This window comes from Phocoena sinus, chromosome 6 (assembly GCF_008692025.1).
Source record: "Phocoena sinus isolate mPhoSin1 chromosome 6, mPhoSin1.pri, whole genome shotgun sequence".
NCBI lineage: Eukaryota > Metazoa > Chordata > Mammalia > Artiodactyla > Phocoenidae > Phocoena > Phocoena sinus.
Window position 1 is genome coordinate 44,175,311 of NC_045768.1, and position 24,349 is coordinate 44,199,659.

At 41.6% G+C, this 24,349-nt stretch overlaps 1 protein-coding gene across 1 annotated transcript in view; it reads right to left on the reverse strand.

Moving 5' to 3' along the window:
- PCSK5 (proprotein convertase subtilisin/kexin type 5) overlaps positions 1-24,349 on the reverse strand; it is a 448,447-nt gene that overhangs the window by 72,520 nt on the left and 351,578 nt on the right. Inside the window, 3 exon segments of the mRNA XM_032634783.1 lie at positions 12,208-12,276; positions 12,615-12,821; positions 19,556-19,692. Coding sequence (XP_032490674.1) covers positions 12,208-12,276; positions 12,615-12,821; positions 19,556-19,692 — 413 coding nt within the window.

Here is a 24,349-nt window from a genome sequence, read left to right on the forward strand (position 1 = left end):
TTACACAACTAGTAGGAGGAACTTTCGTTACACCTGGCTCTGGGGGAAAATAGCGCGAAGAGCCAAGATGATGAGCTAGTTGCTCTAGCGTTGAACTTAGGCTACCTTCCCACTATTTCTTCTCCCCCATCACCATAAGAATGTGAACTTGAATGTAGGGGGAGCAGAGGGAAACTTCAGGCAACACAACTAAGTAGCATAAGAATATAACCAAACGTGAAACAAATATGGCAGGTTGACTTACACGACTTTCATTTACATCGTCTAGGAAAATGGTGAATGAGTGCAATCTACTCTGGAAAAAGAGCAAATATTTGGATGTTCTGTTGGTTTGGAGCCAGAGAGTCCTAAGTTTAAATTTAGCTCGGAAACTTGCTAGTTATGTGACTTTGGGCAAGTTGCAAACTCTCTGGGCCTTGGTTTTCTCATCTGTGAAATGGGGATAAGGATTTTGAACAGAGCGGGTTGTACTGGGGAGTAGAGATCATGTTTGTAAAGTGCCTACCTAGGTGATCACCTCATGTGGAATGGACAGTAAGTTGTAGTTATTATGATATAATGTATCTGCTTCTGCTTCAGCTTCATCCTCAACAGCGTTTTAAATACGATGTTGAAGTTATCTGTTTATATACCCATCTTAAATCAACTCTGATTGCACGTTAGAATCTGTCCAAGAGTTTTGAAAAAAATACTGATGCATGAGCGTCACCCCAGACCAATTAAATCAGAAACCTTGGAAGTGGGTCTCAGCACTGCATTTTTCTATCTCCCCAGGTGATTTTCAGGTGCACCCAGGGCCGAGAATCACCGAGCTTTCCATTTCCATGCGAGCCCTTTGAGAGCAGAGAGCATGTTTGTTCACCTGTGTATCCCCGTGCTTAGCCTGATAGGGGTGCCCAATAAATATTTCTTGAACTAAACTCTAAGACATGGAGAGAAAGTTGTCCAAATTCCTAAGACTGGTCTCATATGGGCACATGTCTTGAGCAGCCGATAAAGGCAAGAGATACCAGCATGTTATTAATTCTCATAAAAGGGGTTTGAAAGAACAGGGTAAAGAAAGATCAAGGTCCTTTCAGCAGACAGTTTACCTATCATGTCATTTATCACTGGTCCTCTTTTTGACTCTTCCGTTGCTAAGGGATCAGAGAAGTGAGATAGCAGGATACTTTGGGAAACTCCATCGGTTGAAAAAATATAGCAGCTTCTTCAGAAGAGTTTTTTTGAGAGAAGGAGAAAGTCAGACACTGCCAAGGTAGATAGTGGGCAATTATCTTGGGTAAGATTCAGAGCGGTACAAGAGAGAAATCAGTGACACAGACTGGACACATGTTTGGGGCTATTTCACGTGCAAACATATGAGGTGAGACCTCAGTGTATACCAGTAACAGTCTTAGTCACCACGTGAGAATGTCTTTAGGATGTTCACAATATTAGTTTCTTTCCCTTTTGCGGGCACGTGGCAAGGTTGCATCTCCCCAGTCTGCAGTCTCAGGCAGAACCATATGATTTGCTTTGGCCAAAAAAATATGAGAGCAGGAGTTACAAGTGTCAATCCTGGGGGAACCTTTAAAAGCCAGCGTACTTTGCTTCTGCCATGACAAGGTAATTAATGGCTGCTCCATCAACCTGGGTCCTGGACTGAGGACCATGCAGAGCAGAGTTCTCAGCTGACCCATGATGGAGATGTAGCACAAGTGAAAAATAAACCTTTGTTGTCTTAAGTTCTTGAGATTCGGGGATAATCCGTTATCATAGCACAACCTTGCCCATCATAGTGCATACTTGGGACAAACAGCTTCAAAGCCAACTACTTCCTCTGTGAAAAAAGTAAACAAAGTTAATGCACAGGATTGCTTGGAACTGACAGCTTAATTCCTCTGTCACTTCTCATATGCATAAAATTGAGCAAGTTTCAACACTTCTTTGATCCTCAGTTTCTCCAGCTGTAAAAATCACTGGATTATAGATGTGAAAATACATCATCTGTGTAAGTGCCTAGCACCGTGCCTGGTGAATGTTGATGCTCAATAAATGTTAGGTTACACAGTCCTGTTATTTGTGGAATAATAATGGGAAAGCAGAAAGCACAAAAGCATGCAATAAATATTTGCTAAATAAATTAATCAAGAAAGCCAGGAAGATTAAGGAACCATGAAAGTGCAAAACTTCTGCAGATTCTTTCAACTGTGGGTTCTCTTTTCTTAAGGTTTCTTTTCTTCTAACCCACCACCTTTGAAATGAGATATCACTTAGAAAATGAGGGGAGAGGGAGGCTCTAATAAATGAAAAATATGTTTTTGTTTTCAAGACGGGGCTGTCCCCACTGTCTAATAGAGCTTGTTCATTTCTCTTTTCTTCAGCAAACTGGTGACAGTGCATTTAGATTCCTATCCTTCCTCTGAACATGGCTCGTGTTTGGCCTTTTAAAGAAAAGAGTCATCTCGAAGTTTGCGGGATCCTCCCCGACCGGGGCATGAACCCGCGCCCCCTGCATTGGCAGGCGGACTCTCAACCACTGCGCCACCAGGGAAGCCCAGGCTAATATACATTTTATTCTGCAATGCCTTTGATTTGCAAGGCACTAAAACTGTTTGACACTGTTCCTGTTCCCCCAGAAATTTTATGGAAAAGGTCCAAAGGAAGATCTAGATAAAAGTAGTGATCTGTGACTACCATATTTCATTTGAAAAACCCTGTATGTCTGCTCCATTGGAAAACTAAACCATGAAATTCATCTCACATGTCTTGATATTGTTTCCTCTATGACCAAGGTGTCACTCCTTAATAGAAAATAGAGTAGCAGAAGGAAGTGAGGTTGGTTCTCTAATTCCTGGATCTGAAGCTTGAATCTAACATGGGTCAGGGTGGAGACAGCTCACTTCATATTCACAAGGAGAAGAGAGGGGTGTCTCTCGTCAATCATACCCTTATGATGGAACGCACGTTCCAGAAAGTAAAAGAGTTCCTGTGAAAGTGAATGAAACTGAAGGCAGGTTAAGTGGCAGAGAGGAATCCAGGGCTAAATGAAAATGAGCCCCCCTTCCCTTAGTCCTTCTGCTGCAAGGATTCTCCTATCTGCTCTGCTCCATCTCCGAACATTCCAGATGCAGGTCCTAAAGGCTGACAGTTTCAGGTGAGCTGTGATCCCGAGTCAATTTGCATGACTATTGCTTTCACTGTTTGGTAAATTTAGTTAGTTATGGCATCTGGGCTTACAGTGGTAGCTAAACAAAGTATAATAGCTATTGCGTGCAGAACTGAGGAAAGGGGCAGATATAAATTTTTCTTTTATCTTTTTATTATTCCATAGAGCATAATAATCTTTCCTGTAGAATCAGAAGGGAAGAACACTAGGTGGTACGGATAGAATGCTTGCTCAACACATGGGTTTTGATCTTGAGCTACTAGAATCAAGTCCAAGTCCTAATGGCTGCCAGCCCTGTGATCTTATGTAAGTTGCTTAACTGTTTTGAGCTTAATTTCTTCATCCGAAAAATGAGAACAATAATTACATTTACTTCTTAGACATAAGTGAGGTAGTACACATATACAACATGAGTAAGTGTGCGATAAATGCTGGCAATTAGGTTACTGTTATGGTTTTACTATGTAGAGATAGGAAAGAGGGGCACTGATAACGTTATACTTTACGTTTTTTTTTTTGCGGTACGCGGGCCTCTCACTGCTGTGGCCTCTCCCGTTGCGGAGCACGGGCTCCGGTCGCGCAGGCTCAGCGGCCATGGCTCACGGGCCCAGCCGCTCCGCGGCATGTGGGATCTTCCCGGACCCGTGTCCCCTGCATCGACAGGTGGACTCTCAACCACTGCTCCACCAGGGAAGCCCTGTTCCTTACTTTTTAAATCTGACTTATTGAAATATAATTTTCATAGTGTAACATTTGCCCTTTTTAGCTGTACAGTTCTATGAATTTTGACAAATAAACATGCAGTCATGTAATCACCCCTGACAATCAAGATACGGGACACTTCCAACACCCCAAATAGTTCCCTCATGCCCTTGATGATAATGCTGATGAGATTATTATTAACTGAACTCCATAATATACTCAGATTTCTCTAGTTTTTACCTATTGTCTTTTTTTCTGACCCAGGATCCCACCTAGGTTACCATACTACATTTAGCAGTCAGGTTTCCTTAGGTTCCCCTTGACTATGACAGTTTCTCAGACTTTACTTTTTTGACAACCTTAACAGTGTTGAGGAGAACTAATCAGGTATTTTATGAAATAGCCCTCTATTGAAATGTTTTCCTGACGATGTTTTTTTCATGATTAGACTGGGGTTATGGGTTTTGGGGTGGAAGACTGCAGAGGCAAAATGCCATTCTGCTCCTTTTACATCAAGGGTACCTGCCCATTAATCTGATATAGCGGGCTTCCCTGTAGCGCAGCGGTTAAGAATCCGCCTGCCAATGCAGGGGACACAGGTTCAAGCCATGGTCCGGGAAGATCCCACATGCCATGGAGCAACTAAACCCGTGTGCCACAACTACTGAGCCTGCACTCTAGAGCCCACGAGCCACAACTACTGAACACATGTGCCACAGCTACTGAAGCCCACACGCCTAGAGCCTGTGCTGCGCAACAAGAGAAGCCACCGCAGTGAGAAGCCCGTGCACCACAATGAAGAGTAGCTCCCGCTCGCCACAACTAGAGAAAGCCCCCTTGAAGCAACGAAGACCCAACACAGCCAAAAATAAATAAATAAAATAAATAAATTTATTTTTAAAAATCTGATATAGCACTGCTGACATTGACCTTGATCACTTGGATGAGTTAGTGCTTATCGGGTTTCTCCATTGTGAGGCTCTTCCCCTTCCTCCCTTTCATACTGTCCTCTTGGAAGGAAGTCACTGCGTGCAACCTACACTTGAGGAGTAGGGAGCTATGCTCACTTCCTGGAGGGAATAGATAAGTTATTTGCAATGTTTTGCACTGAAGATTTGTCTCCTCTGCCCCATTTACTTACTTACTCAACCATTTATTTTTATCTTATGAACTCATAGATTCTTATTTTATACTTTGGGTTTAAGCTAATACTATTTTATTTATATTATTGCTCAAATTGTTCCTGTTTTGGCTATTGGGAGCTCTTTCAGTTGTCTCCTATGTCCCTTTGCTGTACCCCCATCATTGTGGGGTTTTTTCCTTTGCATGCTCTCTTGCTTTCTGTCACTACACAATGCTACAGCTCATCTGGTATATTTCCTGCCCCAGTCCTAGAATCAGCCAATTTTCCAAGAAGCCTTGGTATCTTTTATTGGAGGATGGTGTTAAGAATCTAGATCTGGGCACTAGGTGTGGTTATTGCTACTGGCGTGTTGCTTCTAGGCCCTCTCAGCTGACCCAGCATGAAGTGCTCTTTTCTCTCGAATTTAAAAAGTTTTTTTTTTCAAATCTACAGAAAGCCTGAAATAGCACAGTGAACAACTTTATATGCTTTACCTCAATCCTTTTATTCCTCTGAATCATTTGAAAATAAGTTGTGGACATCATGACATTTCATCCCTAAACTCCCCAGCCATGATGATCAAAAATGTCTCAAAACATTGACAAATGTCCCCTGGAGTCACTGTCACCTCCAGTTGAAAGTCATTGGTCTAGACACTTTCGTCGAGGTTCCTAGGTGATATTGTTAATATATCACATTAGGAAACACATAATGTTATGTTGTATGGAACTAATGATGGTAATGTTAAGTGTAATAACTTGGTTAAGTTGGTATCAGCAAATCCCTCCATTGTAGTTAACTAGTAATTATGGAAGTACTTTGAGTCTGTGTGATTATTGTGTTCCCGAACAATTTTCCACCTAAAGACTTTAGCATCCACTCTTAGTTCTCCCTTGAATCGATACACTAGGGGATGTAAAATGAAGATACTCTAATTATTCCCTTGGATATATAACAGGTGAAATCTTACTGTAGAGAGCTTTCTCCCTTATTCTATTTTCCCATCGCTTCCTTCCTCTCTTCTTTAAATATCATTCTTTTTTTTTTAAGAAGATGTTGGGGGTAGGAGTTTATTTATTTATTTATTTTTGCTGTGTTGAGTCTTTGTTTCTGTGCGAGGGCTTTCTCTAGTTGTGGCAAGTGGGGGCCACTCTTCATCGCGGTGCGCGGGCCTCTCACTATCGCGGCCTCTCCTGTTGCGGAGCACAGGCTCCAGACGTGCAGGCTCAGTAATTGTGGCTCACGGGCCTAGTTGCTCCGTGGCATGTGGGATCTTCCCAGACCAGGGCTCGAACCCGTGTCTCCTGCATTGGCAGGCAGACTCTCAACCACTGTGCCACCAGGGAAGCCCCCTAAATATCATTCTTGATGCATAGATTATTTTTATGAATTGAATTGTAATCTTTATCATCTTTTTTTTTGTTGACGCTCAAATTGTCCCAGGTTGGCCGGTGGGAGCCCATTCACACTAATTACTGTGTCATTTGTTATGAATATGTAACCCACTTACATGGTTCAAATCAAAACTATGTAAAAAGATATACCTAGAGAAGGCTCACTCCCATTCCTTTTACACTTTTCTCTGTAGGTAAGCATTTTCATTAGTTTCTGATGTATCTTTTCTGTGTTTCTTATTTAAAAATAAGTAAAAAATGTATATGTGTGTGTGTATAATATATATATATATACACACATATATATAAACACATATACACATATGTTTTATTTCACCATCTATTCTTACCAAAAAGGTAGCATACTATGTACATTTTTGGGCACCTTGCCTTCTACTTAACAGTGTATCATAAAACCACCGTCAGTTCATATAGACCTTTGCTCTTTTATGGCTGCATAGTACTCCATTATGTATGTGTCCTTTAGTTGATTCAATGAGTTTCTTCCACGAGAAGGCATTTAGGCTGTTTAAAATAGTTTACACCACAAATAACGCCACAATGAATAACATTGTGAATATGCTGTTTTGAGTTTGTGGGTGCACATCCTTAGGATAAATTCCTAGAAGGGGTGTTGCAGGGTCAAAGCATAGATGCGTACGTGATTGTGTTGTATATTGCCAACTTTCCTTCAACAGTGGTCGTACCATTTTGTCTTCCATCAGTTATGGTTAAGAGGGCTTTCTTACAGCCTTGCCTGTACAGTGTTTTGTAAGCTTTTGAAATATTGCCAGTCTAATAGGTGAGACATGGTATGTTATGGTTGTTTTTTTTTTTTTTTTTTTTGTTATGGTTGTTTTAATTTGTATTTCCCATGTAACGAACAAAGTTAAGCATCTTTTCTTATGCATACAGTCATTTGTTTCATGTGATTTTTTGAATTCTTTTTTAAAAATAATTAATTTATTTATTTTTGGCTGCATTGGGTCTTCATTGCTGCGTGAGGGCTTTCTCTAGTTGCGGCGAGCGGGGGCTACTCTTCGTTGTGGTGCATGGGCTTCTCACTGCGGTGGCTTCTCTTGTTGCGGAGCATGGGCTCTAGGTGTGAGGGCTTTAGTAGTTGTGGCTCTAGAGCGCAGGCTCGGTAGTTGTGGTGCATGGGCTTAGTTGCTCTGCGGCATGTGGAGTCTTCCTGGACCACGGCTTGAACCCGTGTTCCCTGCATTGGCAGGCAGATTCTTAACCACTGAGCCACCAGGGAAGTCCATTTCATGTGATTTTTAAAACCTATCTCTTTCTTCATAACTTCCTGACTCTTACCTTAGATCAGGCTCCTGTTACTTCAGACCCAGAATTCTGAAATAGTCATCGAGCTGGTTTCTCTGCCTGCAACTTCATCCCTTTCAACTACCCTCAACACAGTTATTGGAGTTACAGCATTAATCTTTTTAAAACACCTCTTCAAAAAATTCTCTTTTTTTTTCTATAATAACCTTCAGTTATTCCCTTTTAGGCACAAACTCATGAGTCCAGAATTCAAGTTATGATTTTCAATCACTCTAAAGTGATTGCCTATTCCCTTGTCTTTGCAGTATTATATTCCTTCTGCAAAATTAGTGTCCTAAAATCCATGGCAGAAATCCTTCCCTCCAAACCTTTTTTTCTGCGATTGTCTAGGTCAAAAGCCCCTCCAGAGTGCAGCCCTGCTCGCTTATCTGTCTAAATTCCATGGAAACTCTAAGGCTCATCTCAAGTCGCATTTTCTTGGAAGCCTTCCTTAATCACTTCAGTGCCCAGGGCTTCCTCCCTTTGCTAAATTCACTTGGTACATATATTTATCCCCTTAACTGTCACTTAATTAATTTATTTATATTAATTAATTTATTTTTTAACATCTTTATTGGAGTATAATTGCTTTACAATGGTGTGTTAGTTTCTGCTTTATAACAAAGTGAATCAGTTATACATATACATATGTCCCCATATCTCTTCCCTCTTGCGTCTCCCTCCCTCCCACCCTCCCTATGCCACCCCTCCAGGCGGTCACAAAGCACTGAGCTGATCTCCCTGTGCTATGCGGCTGCTTCCCACTAGCTATCTATTTTACGTTTGGTAGTGTATATATGTCCATGCCACTCTCTCACTTCACCCCAGCTTACCCTTCCCCCTCCCCGTAGCCTCAAGTCCATTGTCTAGTAGGTCTGTGTCTTTATTCCCATCTTGCCCCTAGGTTCTTCGTGACCTTTTTTTGTTTGTTTGCTTTTTGTTTTAGATTCCATATATATGTGTTAGCGTACGGTATTTGTTTTTCTCTTTCTGACTTCACTCTGTATGACAGACTCTAGGTCCATCCAACTCACTACAAATAACTCAATTTCATTTCTTTTTATGGTTGAGTAATATTCCATTGTATACATGTGCCACATCTTCTTTATCCATTCATCTGTTGATGGACACTTAGGTTGCTTCCATGTCCTGGCTATTGTAAATAGAGCTGCAATGAACATTTTGGTACATGACTCTTTTTGAATGATGGTTTTCTCAGGGTATATGCCCAGTAGTGGGATTGCTGGGTCATATGGTAGTTCTATTTTTAGTTTTTTAAGGAACCTCCATACTGTTCTCCATAGTGGCTGTATCAATTTACATTCCCACCAACAGTGCAAGAGGGTTCGCTTTGCTCCACACCCTCTCCAGCATTTACTGTTTCTAGATTTTTTGATGATGGCCATTCTGACCAGTGTGACATTTAATTTAAATGTTTTTTTTTTCTTTCAGTAACTTAAAATTTTTCAAATTTGTGTATATTTTCCCCCAAGAGTAGGGACTATTGCTGTTTTAGTAAGTATGCAAATATTAATCAGTTTTCATCACCCATTTCTGAGCCAAGATAAAGGCACATTAATCTCTCTATTTTATCGATATGGTAAGGAAGTAAAGAGATCTTATGCAATTTGATTAAAATCAGTCATTAAGTCAATGCTGATGTAGGTATGGGCCCCAAATCTTAGGTTATAGTCAAGTGTCAAGTGTAAAAATGATTCTATTTGCTTATCCTCTCAATTAATGAAGAAATGTAATTTAGAACACTTAGATTTATCTTAGTTGAAATTTCCATTTAAGATATTGGTTACAAAGACAAAGAATTTGGCATCAAATCCTCTTAGAATAAAATGATATTATGTAAAATGCTATCCGTTTGTTTTCAGCCTGATAAAAGGCCCATAGACACAGTCTGACTAGAGAAAACGTATCTAAATCCATGTGTGTCCTGAGCCATGCGTCTCTGCTTTGAATTTGGGCAACGCTCAAATTCAATTCAACAAACGTTTACACATTTATTGTGCTTTTATTATACCCTAGACATGCTGCTAGTTTTTGTGGGAGCAGTGTATATGTCACAGAGTTTGTTCTGAAGTAGTTTACTCTCTAGGCAGAAAGATGTGTACACACCAAATATTACACAAATCAGCAGTAAAAAGTATTATCATTGGCCTACAAACCAGGGGAAACAAGCAAAAAGAGTTAATTCTATTGGAAAGAGTAACAGAAGCTTCAGAGATAAGATGATAATTGATTTCAGCTAAGGCAATACAAAAATAAACAAGGTTCAACATATAGAGAGTTAATAAATTAAGAGAAAATTTCAAATTTCGAATTAGAAATTAGCAGAACGTTCTATGTCACCCTCTCCTGCAATCCTACTACACTGTATACATCTCTCTAGTCTGGCAGCTTGACTTGCAAAAGATTTGGTTCCAGGTGTGTCACTTATAGCAGCCAGAGAGGGCCTCATAGCAGAATCACAGTCATATCACCTTTGAATTCCCACTGCCAAGGCCAGCACCCTGCACATAGTAGACAACTGAAGTCTCTTAAAGGAGGGAATGAAGTATTTTAATAGCATTTTGTAAAGTGAATCAAACTTTCTAATTTACTGCTTTTTTGGAAAACTGATTCTTTTGGATTTTGAGTTCTTTTGGATTTTGAGTCCCCAGATTGCTGGGGTCTGCTATGGAATTCATCATCCAGGGGAGACATCTCAGTCTCATCTTTAGCTGAATCAGCTAAGAGAAGGGTGGGTACAATACAGATCATGGTTGTTACTGTTCCCACCCCCATGCCAAGGTTCTCACTGATCCACACACATTCATCCACCTCTTTAAACCTGAGAGCCAAAATCATACGTTTGAGATTTTACAGACAGACAGACACATACACACACACACACCCCCCTCCATGATGCAGAAAGATGTTAGCATGGACACATAACACACGACAGCAAAGGTATAAAAAGAGACCACAAAATTTAGCAGGGAAAATGGGCAAACCAATGGGCAAATGTGGTCCGAAATGGACAAAAAAGTGAAATCAAGGTAGTCAGAAACATTTATCATTGCTCCCTGTAAGAAAGATTACGTCCCATCTCTTCACAAGAAACACTGGGATTTACTCATCTTTTAGATTTTAATACTTTTATTACTTAGTTTAGATCTATTTTTGTTTCCCAGAAAATTAGTATTTTATCCTTAAATCTCTGACTGTAAGTGCTACCCCCTTCTTAAGTGGGAGTTATTATTATATTTTATTTTCCAATCATATATGCTCCATTGTATAGCGGAAGGTAATGGGGGAATGGTATTCCAGTTCCTCAAAACTCTGTTTTGTAGTTACATATATTATAGATAATACATCTTTCCATTGAAGGCAGACAGAGATGGTGATGGCCGTCAGATAAATTATAACTCATGTATAATATTTAAGAATTAAGGGAATCTATTAGGTAAGGCCAATGAAAAGTCTACTTAATCCTGGCACAGTCTAACCCCCTGCAACTTCATGAGTGCTTTATGAAGCATGGGCTTCACTGGCAACTTGTTAGAAGTGCAAATTCTTAGGCCCCACTCTAGACTCCTAAATTAGAATCCGCATTTTAGCAAATCCCCCTTGTAATGTGTGTGCACATTGAAGTTTTAGAAGCATGAGTCAGCCAGTCACAGGGTTTCATGGAAACTCTATGACGAGAGATTATCCCATCCATCTTTAATTTAGGTTGTGTTTCCTTTCAAAGATCCATAAGACCAAGTGCCAATTATGTCAATATCTTGCCTAAATTTACATTAAGATACACTCTTGGAGTTTGGTGGCCTCCCGATTTTTCATTTTACATCCAATCCAATGGTGCTGTGTGATACACCCTGTTCCGCAGGAGAACCAGGTGTGCATGGGGAGAAAGGAGAAGGCAATTAATTTGAACTAGAGAATTATACGGAAGACTGGCAAGTGCTTTGCATTGTATGATGGGGATTTTAAACTCTACTGACTCCATGTTGCTTTCCTCTCAAAAGATTTTCTTGGGCTCCAAGCAGTAGAATCATTTTTGCGAAGGAAAATTCCCAAACTTCTGAAAAGCTTTTGTGTTTCATATACGGAGTGAGTTAGAGTAATTGTGTATTTCTTTGCTTGAGTTTATTTCTCTCCCACCATTACTCATTTCAAAATCGTCACCTTGAGAGGCTAAGCAGAGGCCGAGTCCCAGGCACCCTGAACTGTGGTTGCTGTAGGTATCACCTGCCAGCTAGCTAACAACCAGAGGAAAAGATACCTGTCCTTTCCTAAACTTGAGTTTTGCGAAGACTGGTGACCCATCCATTGCCTCAAAAGGGAGCATCTCTCACTGTGACCCTGTTTGCGTGGAAGTGAGCCTACTTAATGGATACTGATGGTGACAGTGATGATGACAACAATGACAAGAGTCCCTGTTGAAGGAATGACAGGATGCGGATGTGTGAAGAAGGACACAGTTATTTCAACTCTAAGGAAAAAGGGAGATGACGTACCTAAACTGCATCCCAGACACCCTTCTTCACAAGGCATGCATTCTTCGTAGTCTGGGTCTTGGACTTCACCTATACAATAAGAGAAGTAAAAAGCACAATTTCATTTTCACTGAATGGAGACCCATTAGTTGCTATAAAAATATGTTGGCGTGTAGCTTATTTTCAAGCAAATCATAGAGTAATTATGAAACCCACAACCATGATTGAGGATATATGTGTCACCCACATTTTATCTCCTTCTATTAATTTAATAGATTAGATTAGTTTGATTGGGTACAAATAGAACAAAGTTGGACTGTATGCCATGCAACTAGTTTTGAAATCAAGTTGGTAGGTTTTACTTATTAAAGAAGTAAGTTCAGTTTCTGGGAACGTAGTTGGGTATATAAGTGATGAAGCAGCCTTACCTTGTCCACACTCTAACTTCCGGCAGGTACGGTTGGAGGGCACCAGGAAGTAGCCACGCCCACATCGTGTGCAGACGCGTGAGCTGTGGCAAAGCTCACAGTTGTCCGGGCAAGGCTGGCAGGTGTGGCCCTCATCAGGGTAGTGGCCTGTGGGGCAGTTCTCCCGGCACTCTCCCCAGTACAGGAACCGCTCTCGGCCATGCTTATCTAAACAGATAGAAATGAGCAAAATTAAAAGAAGGAAAATGTACAAAATTAACCATGAAGGTAATATAACTGAAGTCACTTTATTAAGATATGACCAACTGCTTTTGCTCCCGGTAGACCAGAAAGATAAGAATGGTTGAATAGAAAATGCAGTATCTTTGAACTTGTAGTTGAAGACTTCCTTGGGCTCCTTTCAGTGATTGTAGACGCTCAAAGAGTTGGGGACTATAGAGATCCCATAAGAACAACAAATGCTTGATGATAGATGCATTTCTATGATAGTGCAATCTTTTAGAATGATTTTGAATTCTGTTATCAAAATCACACACTTGTGTTAACTGTATAAGGACTGACTTTTTGCACAGCTACCAATCCTGTATTGACAGTCTATTGAAGCACTCAACCAAACATGCCTCTTTGACTCCTTTATATGAATTCCTGGAAGTTCTGAGCGGCTGTCAACATTGGACTCTACAAGGAAAGAATCAGCAGTGCTCCCAGTATGAGACTGTGGGAATCTGCTCCTGCAGAAGACCCAATGTTGCCCCTGGAGGGAATGGAAAATTCTAATCAATTCCAAGCTATCGTAATCAATGCAAAAGGATTCTCATCAGTTCTAATCATACACTTAAACACATAAGATTAATGTAGATGCACCTAGAGGCCTCCTACCTCCCACCCCCTGGAGTTTTTGCTTGTGCTAAGTGTGCCCAGGGCATCCATCTTCTCTGAATCAGGTCTCCCACATGCCCCTGGCTCTGAAAATATCTGCATTACCTAAAATAACTGGGTCTAGAATTCACTCATAATGTGATCTACCACACGAAGACCCAGAACCATTGACCTTCAAGATGCAAGGCTGTTGGGACTTCCCTGGTAGTCCAGTGGTAAAGAGTCTGCCTTCCAATGCAGGGGACATGGGTTCGATCCCTGGTCAGGGAACTAAGATCCCACATGCCGCGGGGCAACTAAGCCCACGTGCCACAACTACTGAGCTTGCATGCCTCAACTAGAGAGCCTGCGTGCTGCAAACTACAGAGCCCATCCACTCTGAAACCCATGCGCCACAACTACAGAGCCCACACACCCTGGAGCCCTCATGCCACAACTAAAGAAGAGAAAACCTGCAGGCCACAACTAGAGAGAAGCCCGTGCGCCACAATGAAGAGCCTCTGTGCCACAACTAAGACCCAATGCAGCCAAAAATAAATAAAATAAAAAAATAATAAATCTTTTTTTTAAATTTCAAGGCTGCTGAATTTGTAAAGATAGCACTGACCCCATGTTACAAGTGCAAAATCTGAAAGTCAGTATAATATTGAATATTAGATTGAACCACATGAAATTGCTCACATTCGACAGTTTATTACCTGTAAACTAGGCATTTTCAAAGGTTTTAACCTAACGTTCTTATTTGATTAAAGCCCTATTTCAAATACAATTTAAAAATCACACCCTTGGATTATGGATTCTGAAGCTCCCTTTTTTCTGATGGTGATTTCATGCCAGAAGTCTGCTGGTTCCCATGGGACAAAGAAAATAAAGAAAATGTCCAAAGAGGTGGTAGAAAAAAGTCTTTGCAGTCTCCAAGTTAGACCTGGAAGAACATTATCCTCCTAGCGAAGAAGAGTGTTTGGGAGGATGTAATATGCATTTGGTGATTCTACAGCTATAGATTGAGGTTGTGGAGCACAAAACCCCAATCTGGTGGAACCTCGAATCTCAGGAGACCACAAAAAGGTCAACTTTCCAAGTTTTGTTCTCATTTCTACCATGACTCATTGAGAAAAGATTCTGTTTTACAAAGTGCCAACCTTCTCACATGTAGGTAGGAATATGTTAGGGAGAGCGGTGAAAAGCTAACCCTCTCCTCCATCCAGCTGTTGCTGTACATTCCCTACACCTTCACATGATGTCAAATCAAGATCCAGAGGCTTAAGGGAAGCTTGGCATATGGTGAGTTCTAAATATATATTTGTTGAATGAGTGAGCGAATTCATATTTGTCAATATTCCTATTTTTCCAACATATCCAACTGGATCAACAATCTTTTTTAAAAAATTTATTTATTTAAATTTATTTATTTTTTGGCTTCCCTGGTGGCTCAGTGGTTGAGAGTCCGCCTGCCGGTGCAGGGGACACGGGTTTGTGACCCAGTCCAGGAGGATGCCATGGCCGCTGAGCCTGCGCATCTGGAGCCTGTGCTCCGCAACGGGAGAGGCCACAACAGTGAGAGGCCCGCGTACTGCAAAAAAAAAAAAAAAAAAAAAAGAAAAAATTATTTATTTTTGGCTGCGTTGGGTCTTTGCTGCTGCGTGCAGGCTTTCTCTAGTTGTGGTGAGTGGGGGCTACTCTTTGTTGCGGTGCGCAGGCTTCTCATTGTGGTGGCTTCTCGTTGCAGAGCATGGGCTCTAGACGTGTGGGCTTCAGTAGTTGTGGCATGCAGGCTTCAGTAGTTGTGGCTCACGGGCTCTAGAGCACAGGCTCAGTAGTTATGGCACATGGGCTTTGTTGCTCCATGGCATGTGGGATCTTCCCAGACCTGTGATCAAACCAGTATCCCCCGCATTGGCAGGTGGATTCTTAACCCCTGCACCACCAGGGAAGTCCCTGGATCAACTATCTTAAAAATGAATGATGATGGGTTCAGATATTAGAGGAAATGTTCTCCAATTCCATTTTATTATTTATTTAGTTGCACCAGGTCTTAGTTGCAGCTTGCCGGCTCCTTAGTTGCGGCACGGGGCCTCCTTAGTTGTGGCATGCGAACTCTTAGTTGCAGATGCATGTGGGATCTAGTTCCCTGGGCAGGGCTCAAACCCAGGCCCCCTGCATTGGGAGTGTGGAGTCTTACCCACTGCACCACCAGGGAAGTCCCTCCAATTCCTTTTTTTTTTTTTTTTTTTTTTTTTTTTTTTTTGCCGTACGTGGGCCTCTCACTGTTGTGGCCTCTCCCGTTGCGGATCACAGGCTCCGGATGCGCAGGCTCAGCGGCCATGGCTCACAGGCCCAGCCGCTCCGCAGCATGTGGGATCCTCCCGGACCGGGGCAGGAACCCATGTCCCCTGCATCGGCAGGCGGACTCTCAACCACTGCGCCACCAGGGAAGCCCCAATTCCATTTTTATTGTTCAGATATGGCTTTGCTATTTGGACCCCTCTGGGTATTATAATTTGGGTTTAAAGGACAGAGATGTAAAGGGTCTTGTTTAAAATACATGGACCATGAAAAAGGAAGTCACTTAGGTGCCTTAACAATGGCCAGCTTTCCCCACGTGATTGGTTCAGGATTATGCCGAGATTTGATATTTCTACTAGCTTGATAGCACGGCAGCTCACTTAGCTTTGGATGATTATTTGGACACCTCAGCGATTCGAATATCATGCGTATATTTTTGGCTACTTGCCCAGAGTCTCAGAAATTAAGTTCATGTAATGATAGGGGGGCAGAGGCCGGTTCTTGTAGTAGAAGTGCTGATATTTTTGTTATGTGACAAAGCCGTTCATGTGGTAATAGGAGACAAGAGTTAAAAATCAAGGAACTCCAAAAGAGGTTCAGATTGGCTTTCATTTATACTGAGGAGTAATTAACTGCTTCCAGAGTATTTCTTGGCAACCGATTTTGTTAGAAGAGAAGGTGGACCAACGTGAAGGCATTGGATGTCTGCCGGAGGAAAGGAAGGTTGAGGTTTGAAAGACAGGAAGGGAACAGGATTGCTGGAAAGGATGAAAGAAAGGCTGAGGGACTGTGAAAATAAACTTTATGAAGTTTACTCCAACATTTTGCTTACTGAAGCTGTTGTATGATTGGTAGAAGTTAGTTTCGGGCTGTTTGGTAGAGGATAAACCTGGAAGAGAGTTTAGAGTGAATTTTCACCAATAGAGCTGGAGATCTGCCTTTCCAAAAGGATTCAGACCTAACATTAACAAAGTTACAATTAAGCAAGGGGTGAAATTTCTACAAAGAGATGGGACAGGCTTATGTGTGTAGGTGGGACTCCCTAGCCAGAGGAATTTCAGCCTTTGAATAAAGCTTATTGATATAGAACTGCATCCATTCCATCATCTGTCTTCTACAGCACTGCCTCACGGATTAGCTGCACTAATATGTGCACTTGGGATAGTACAGTCTTAACAGGCAGAAAACCCTGCTAATCAGAGCCCGCTCAACATTTCCCTCTTCAGGACGCCTCCTGTTCTCACTACAGCTGAAAGTAGTGACCTGTAGTAGGGTTGCTACCATTCATTCAGTCTCTATCTAATATCTTCCTGTTTTATAATACATGAGGACACACCCCTCTGTTAGATCGTAAAACTCCTTGAAAGTGAGTATCATGCTATTATTTACTGCATTTTCCATGGTACCTACGTAGAGTAACTTATACGTGGGAGGGGCACAATACATTTTTTAGAATTATCGATGTATAGTTGATTTAAATGTTGTGTTTATCGCATGTGCTTGTGAGCTTGACAGCTCCCCAATCCTCAGACTTTTCTGATGAGATCAGTGGTGATATTAACAAATGTAAAAAAAATAGCTGTGCTTTTTTTCTGCTATACAGAGAAGTAACTCAGCTATACATATATATACGTATATTTCATATTCTTTTCCATTATGGTTCATCACAGATATTGAATATGGTTCCCTGGGCTATGTAGTAGGACACTGTTGTTCATCCATCCCATATAATAGTTTGCATCTGCTAATCCCAAACTCCCAGTCCTTCCCTCCCCTACCTCCTCTCCCCCTTGGCACCACAATACATTTTGTTAAGAGAACAGGTTAAACACAGACTTTGAAATAGAAAACACAGAAGAAATGTCAGGGCATTTTATGTGTGGATTGGTCCAAGTAGCCATAGGATGGCTAGATACTTGGCTAGATATCTAACGTTTTAGATACTTGTTTAGCGTTTAAGCTACTCCTTAGTTGTGTATATATATGAAGATTTAGTGTGTTTTAAATGTGAAAGGGAATTTAGATGCCATCTTGTCCATTCTCCTCCTTTTTACAAACATGGAGAGACTTAAAGAGGTGAGGTGATTGGGTTAGTGTCTTCTAGTTTATTAGTGACAAAGCCGAGACTAGAATCCAGGTTTTCTGATCGATATTGTTTCTACTGAACCATACATTCATCCATCTATTTACTGTGTGCCTTCTATATGCCAGATTCTGTGCCGTGCTTGAAATACGGCAGAAAACAGGTAGACACCATTGACTGCTCTTACAGGGCACAGAGTCTGACGGACAAGGTAGATAGCGAGGGTGAGGAGGCCTGTGAATGGGAAGTGCTGGGCTCCAAGGGTGCTCACATGAAGGGGGCTTAGCCTAGACAAGAAGGTTAGGGCAGCCCTCACTGAGGAAATGACATTGAAATGGAGGCCTAAAGGATGAATAGAAAGAGATCAGGTAGACAGTGGCTGCGGAACATCTCAAGTGAAGTCTGAACAGCTAGAGAGACTGAAATGCTCGCAGGAGCAAGCAGGTACAAACAGTAACAGTAGTAATAGTAGTGATAATAATAATAATTGCTAATATTTATTGAGTACTTCCTATGCACCCCACCCCATTCTAAGTGCTTTATTATTTATCTCATTTCATTTTCATAATAATCCTAGAAGAAGGCAGCCATGATCACCATCTTACAGATGAGAAAGGGAACAGAATAAGCAGGCCAGAGGTAAAATTTGACAGATATACTTTGTTTACATATGAAACACAAAGAAATCATTTTAATTTATACAAAGAAATGTGTTATCTCTCATTTTTCTGCAAATGCACGATGCTCTTCATTTATTCTTCATTTTTCTTGGTTTTATTACAAGCAAGAACGAAGCTAAATAATTCTCTCCTTTTAGAAAAAACGTGTAAATGTCATGATGGTGGCAACAGAGAGCCTCAAGATTAGTGAGACAGCTGGGAGGGGTGGGGACTGTGATGAAATGGAGAGCAGCCCCAATGGTTTCCAGTCAACCATTTGGGGGCCATATGGAGCAGTGTTGCCAGATCTTCCAAGTTTTCAAGAGAAACCAAAAACCCAGGTTTTTATTTGAAATTTCCTAATTTGGCTCAAATTTTAAAGTGTTCTGTAGGTCAAATAAGATATGAATTAGTCCCCCATGAAGTCAAAGTGGGGGCCAACATATGTAGGGAGACTGGAGAGGAGTCAAGGGTCAAACTACAGAGGACTTGAGAGATCATGGAGTATAATTTAATGACAGCAGAAACTTTAGCATTGCTAAGGCTGGGACAGAAAAGGTCATATTTGTGTTTGGAAAAGATTAGTCTGTTCCCACAGGGCTCTGACAACTTCTAAATGGCATCGCTCAGGGCTGAGGAGACCCTGACCCAACCTCTATTACGCTATTTCTCTTAAAGACCAAATATGTCTGCCTTAATTTCCTAGCTTTTCACTTTCACCCCAATGAGTCTTAGTTTTGTCTAGCTCATGTCTGTCATCGTGTTTGCATGCCCTTTCTTTCCTCTTCTCTGGAAAGACATCTCTTAGTTTCTCTCTCATCTCCTCAGGGGCAGCGGGTCTGTGTCTCCAACAATTTGAACTTGTGTCCTGACAGCAGGCAGAAACTTCAAGGTTGTACATACTCTTTAATGAACAGACAGCTGTCTAATCTCACCCCCTTGTCCCCAGAGACGAAGCTTTTTAGTCAAACCAAATAATGTCCAGTGGGCGAGCAGGTTTGCAGCAGGAAGAAGAAGCAAGCAGACTCCCTCACCTACTCCACAGGAGGTGCAGTTGGAGGGCTCATCTCCTTGGCATTCTTGGCAGGTGGAGTGGCATGGATGGCATTGGTTCTTAAATTCAAATTTGCCCGAGGGACAGTTCAAAACGCAGCGACCATCATCAAAAATCCTAGAAGAAACCAGACTTTTAGAGTTTGTAAGGGTGACTTTATGGAATCGTGTTAAGTACTAGAACATGTGGTGTTTGTGTTTCGCTGCACATTCTTGGTGTCATTGATCAAGAAACAAGGGTGATGCCTGGGACTGATCGTCTTAGAACATGGGGAATATTGGTCATGTACCCATCCTTGGCCAGAGATTTGGACCCAACAGTAGGCATGCCGGGAACTGGCTGGGGATGTAATCTTGATTCTGGTTTCAAACAAATTAATCAGTACCCCAGGGATTAAACCCACACTGTAGGCTCCAGCCAAACCCAGCCAACACTCAGATGGAGGTCTTTGAACTTTGAAGACACTAGATGGGTTTTTGAATCCAGAGGCCTTGGAGTAAATATTCTTTCTTTAGTTATCAGCATGCCCACACTTTGCAATGGGAATGTCAAGTCCAAGGGCTCCCAAAGAAGCACCATCCTGTAGTTTAGGTGCTACTTATAAACTTGACCTACACACATGGTAAGTAATCCATGAATTCTGATTCCTTTTTTAAAATTAATTTTTTCATTGGAGTATAGTTGATTTACAATGTTGTATTAGTTTCTGCTGTACAGCAAAGTGAGTCAGTTATACATACACACATATCCACTCTTTTTAAAATTCTATTCCCATACAGGTGATTACAGAGTATTGAATAGAGTTCCCTGTGCTATTCAGTACGTTCTTATTAGGTATCTATTCTATATGTAGTTGAACTCTGTCATTTTTGCAAGTATTTCCTGATGTATAGGGTACCACAGTCTCTATTTTCTGACCATGTTTGCCATCACCTACAAGGGCACTGCAGATAAGTTAGCATGTGGGCTTCTAAAACCTTTGGTTTTATACACATACTATATATACATATATATATATATATATATATATATATATATATATATATATATACACACACACCATAATGTGATGGTTAATGTTTTCAAAGTTTCGCTTCTTCTTTCCCTTGGAAGAAATCCCAAGAGCAAATGGGATGAAGTAAATTCTGTCCAAGAATTTTCCTCAGAAGAAAATCCACAATGTCTAAGTGCAAGAGTCAGATGGGTCATGTCAATGGATGAAGTGAGATGGGGAGCTCCACCCCCAGAGTTTCTGTGGGGAGAGAGCTGAGATTCTGTATTTTTCACAAGTTCCTAGATGATGTTCATGGTGCTGGTCTAGAGAGCATACTTGGAGAGCTTCTCAGTGGTAGTCTGGGTTACTATGGAATTTGTTAAATGATTCCTACCTAAGTAATACAGGTGGTGCCAAACTGGCATCTCAGAGAGCTCCCTTACAGCAGTAGTTACTGTGTCAGTCGTGAGGGTGTGATGCCTCCAAGGGTGTGATGGTGGCATCCAGATCTGGGACAACTGAGGGCCTGCAAACAAAGCTAGGCTTTCTCTCTCTCTCTCTCCCCAGTCTGAATGTCACACAGAAGGCCAGGTGTAGGTCTTGAGCAACTCATTCCTGGGGTGGTATTTAATTTGTCTAAATCCCTCTGTTTCTATAGCTAGAATCAGCCCTAAATGGAGGATTGGCATTTCAATACCAGGTTTGGAGGAAATTGGAGTGGGGACAAAGCATCTTGAACATGTGTTGCTGCAGTTGCAGTCTTCCATCTCGTCCCTGAAAGTCTGTGTCATTTGCATCTGTTTGGAAACAGAATGGGATTAAGGCCAAGCATACAAGGACACCTCGTTCTTGGATCCTCAGCCCCTCAGGCTCTGGTCACCATACCCAGCGTCACTGGAGTCAACAATCCTTTTGGCCTGCTGCAGAGTGTGGAATCCCAGCCCTAAACAGACATGCACACACAGCTGGTTGTCCAAGTCAAAACAGATCTCCTGCACCATGACCCGTAATGAGAAGACTGTGCTCCAGACTTTTAGCTGATGGCACTAACGCCAGCTGGGAATATCCTGGTCCCACCCTGGTTTTTTAGCTAGAAGGTTTGTCAAGGAATAATTTGGTTGTGGCTAGTTAAAAAAACGAAAACAAAACAAAAACCTCCCTTTAAGAAAAAACTATGTAAGAGCTTTCTGAGGTTTTTAAACAAGTGAACTACTCTGTTCTCCACTGAAAACGAGAATGGGGCATGTTTATTTGTGAAGGTTCATTTTCTTGCTAAATTAAGTTGAAAAAGAGATGGAAAGTACATCATCATTTTGTTCTTTATAGGAAGAGATGACAAATTGGTTTGGGGCAATTATTTCTCTTGAGAGAGGTGATCTAATACTGTCAATGGTTGGAACCATTTAAAACCCTTCGCGAACTTGGGTGGGTACGGAGGTGAAGCAGATGGTGTAACGCTGCCATGTTTATGTAGGGAAGGGGCCGTCTTTCTTACTTGAGAGCTTATTTTAAGAAAGTACCAAGCAAATAATTGTGCTTCAAACCACCTCCCTCTGTCTCTACCCTGAAGAAAGCACAGGTGACATACCCAGTTTTTGTAAGAACGTGATTATTTATAAAGATCGAACGATAAGGACAACAGTCGTGCTTGAGTGAAGGCACCGAATTACATCATCTCTTGCAATCTCCCCATCCCGCTCAAGAACAATTGCTAAGGAACTTGAAGAAAAGTCCCATTTCAAGTGACACAGATTTCTACCACCAACAACAAATCTCCCCTAGTGGAGGAGAAGAGATATGTTGTTCTGGGCCCCATGGGGCTGATGAAAATTTTCTTTAAAGCGAACTCAAGCCATCTCTGGGACCACCAATCATCCGGTTTGTGGATTTCTAGGACACTCGGGCAAGCTCATCTCTGCAGGGGAAGCCCTTCTCTTCCCAGGTCACGTACGCTCTTGGCCTTTTCATAAGCTGTGAACCATTCCAGGTCCAAAAGGCTCATGGAAAGGAAGAAGGTGGCAAAACCAAGTGCTGAAGAGCTGGGCAGAGGTGAAGTTCTCAACATTGGAACTAAATTTTCCAGAAGCCCCAGGGTGTGTGTGTGTGTGTGTGTGTGTGTGTGTGTGTGTGTGTGTGTGTGAGAGAGAGAGAGAGATGTGAACTGGAAAAGAAGAGTTGCAAGTCAGAGTTAGCTGGTCCTCTGCGCTGATCGTTGATTTGGTCTAACTAAAGCCATCACACGGGCATTTACTGTAATTTCTTGGCACGTTAACGTTGTAACAGAATGAAATCCCGCAAAGGATTTTTTTTTCCTGAATTCTTGAAACAGATCAAATAAAACATTTGAGGGTGGGTCAGAAAACTTTTACGTGCTTTTAATTAGTTCATAGACTCCGCAGTTCCTTCAGGACTGGGTTGGGAAATTAGCTCATGCAGTGAGGACCACGGCATTACAGAGCTAGATGTGTTAAATAGCGGTGGCAAAGACGATACTTGCTTTCCCCAACTTTTTAATCATCTTGAAGGAGCTAGATAAACCCAAAGGTTTATAGAAATGTAGAGGGAAAGCTAGAAGATGAAGAAAAGCTTTTCAAGTTTCAACTTCCTTTAAAACAACTTCAGAGTTAAATTATTTTTTCAAATTTTATTATGGAAAATTTTAAACATATATAAAATAAAAAAGACATAACAGAACCCCCCCCCCATGTACTCATCACTCAGCTTCAATAATTGTCAACACATGGCCAATCTTATTTCATCTACATCCCCAGTGATTTACTTCCCTCTCATATTGTTTTGAAGAAAACCTCTAAGTTAAAGGTTAACATTCCTTTCCCAGATAAAAACTCCTTTAGGGATGACATTTATTGTGCCAGGACTGGAGATACCCCAAAAGCTTAAGAATAGGAAGAAACTCAGAGTGACCAATAGTTTATTCTGTTTGCCTCACCTTACCCCTTACCCCCACCCCAGATCCATTTTCTGCCATTCTCTGACCTGCTATGTCTTGGAAGTGCCCACTAGAGACCGTGTCCCCAAGCTCACTTCCCTTACTTGTAAATGGTGTTCCCCATTGGCATCCAGGTGTTTCAGACAGGGAAACACCAGTAGGAGATCTGAGGGTGGGGGGAGAGACAGACTGGGGTATTTATTCCACTGGAGCCACAACCTGGCTTCCTCCTCCCATGATTCTGGAGTGGCTATGTTCCCTCCAGCTCCAGTTTCTATCAGGCATCCCTTCTATGGCTACAGGGTTTGCTTCAGGCCTAGGGTGTTAAAGCTCTCCCAGTGTTCTGGTCCCTGAGTGCTTCACCAGCCCTTGACTTTGACCTCCTGAACCACCTATAAAAATCCATGGATTTGCACCTAACTCTGAGCTGGACATAAAGCAGGTGTTCAAGACCGTCTTGAGTAGACCTGATTCCACTCAAGGAAATACTTTGGAAAAACCTTAAGGAAAATACGTGGCTGCCCTTTGAGGACAAATAAGTCAACGACACCATCTTTCAAAATAATTTCTTTCTCCTCATCTTCTAACCCCTTTCTGGAAAATGCAGATAAGAAAAGTCAGCTAGTTCATTGCCATGATGCGGTGCCCTTTCTTGGATGTATTTGCAAGTAACTGACATCAAGGAAGAGAAATGGGGAAAGAAATGGAGCGCTCAGGGAGATGAGAAGAAAATTGTTCCTGAGCAATAGGATTTCCAGGAGGACACCTGGTTTGAGACCTATACACATGCTTTTCTATTTTCAAAAGCTAAAGAACAGATTGCTAAAGCC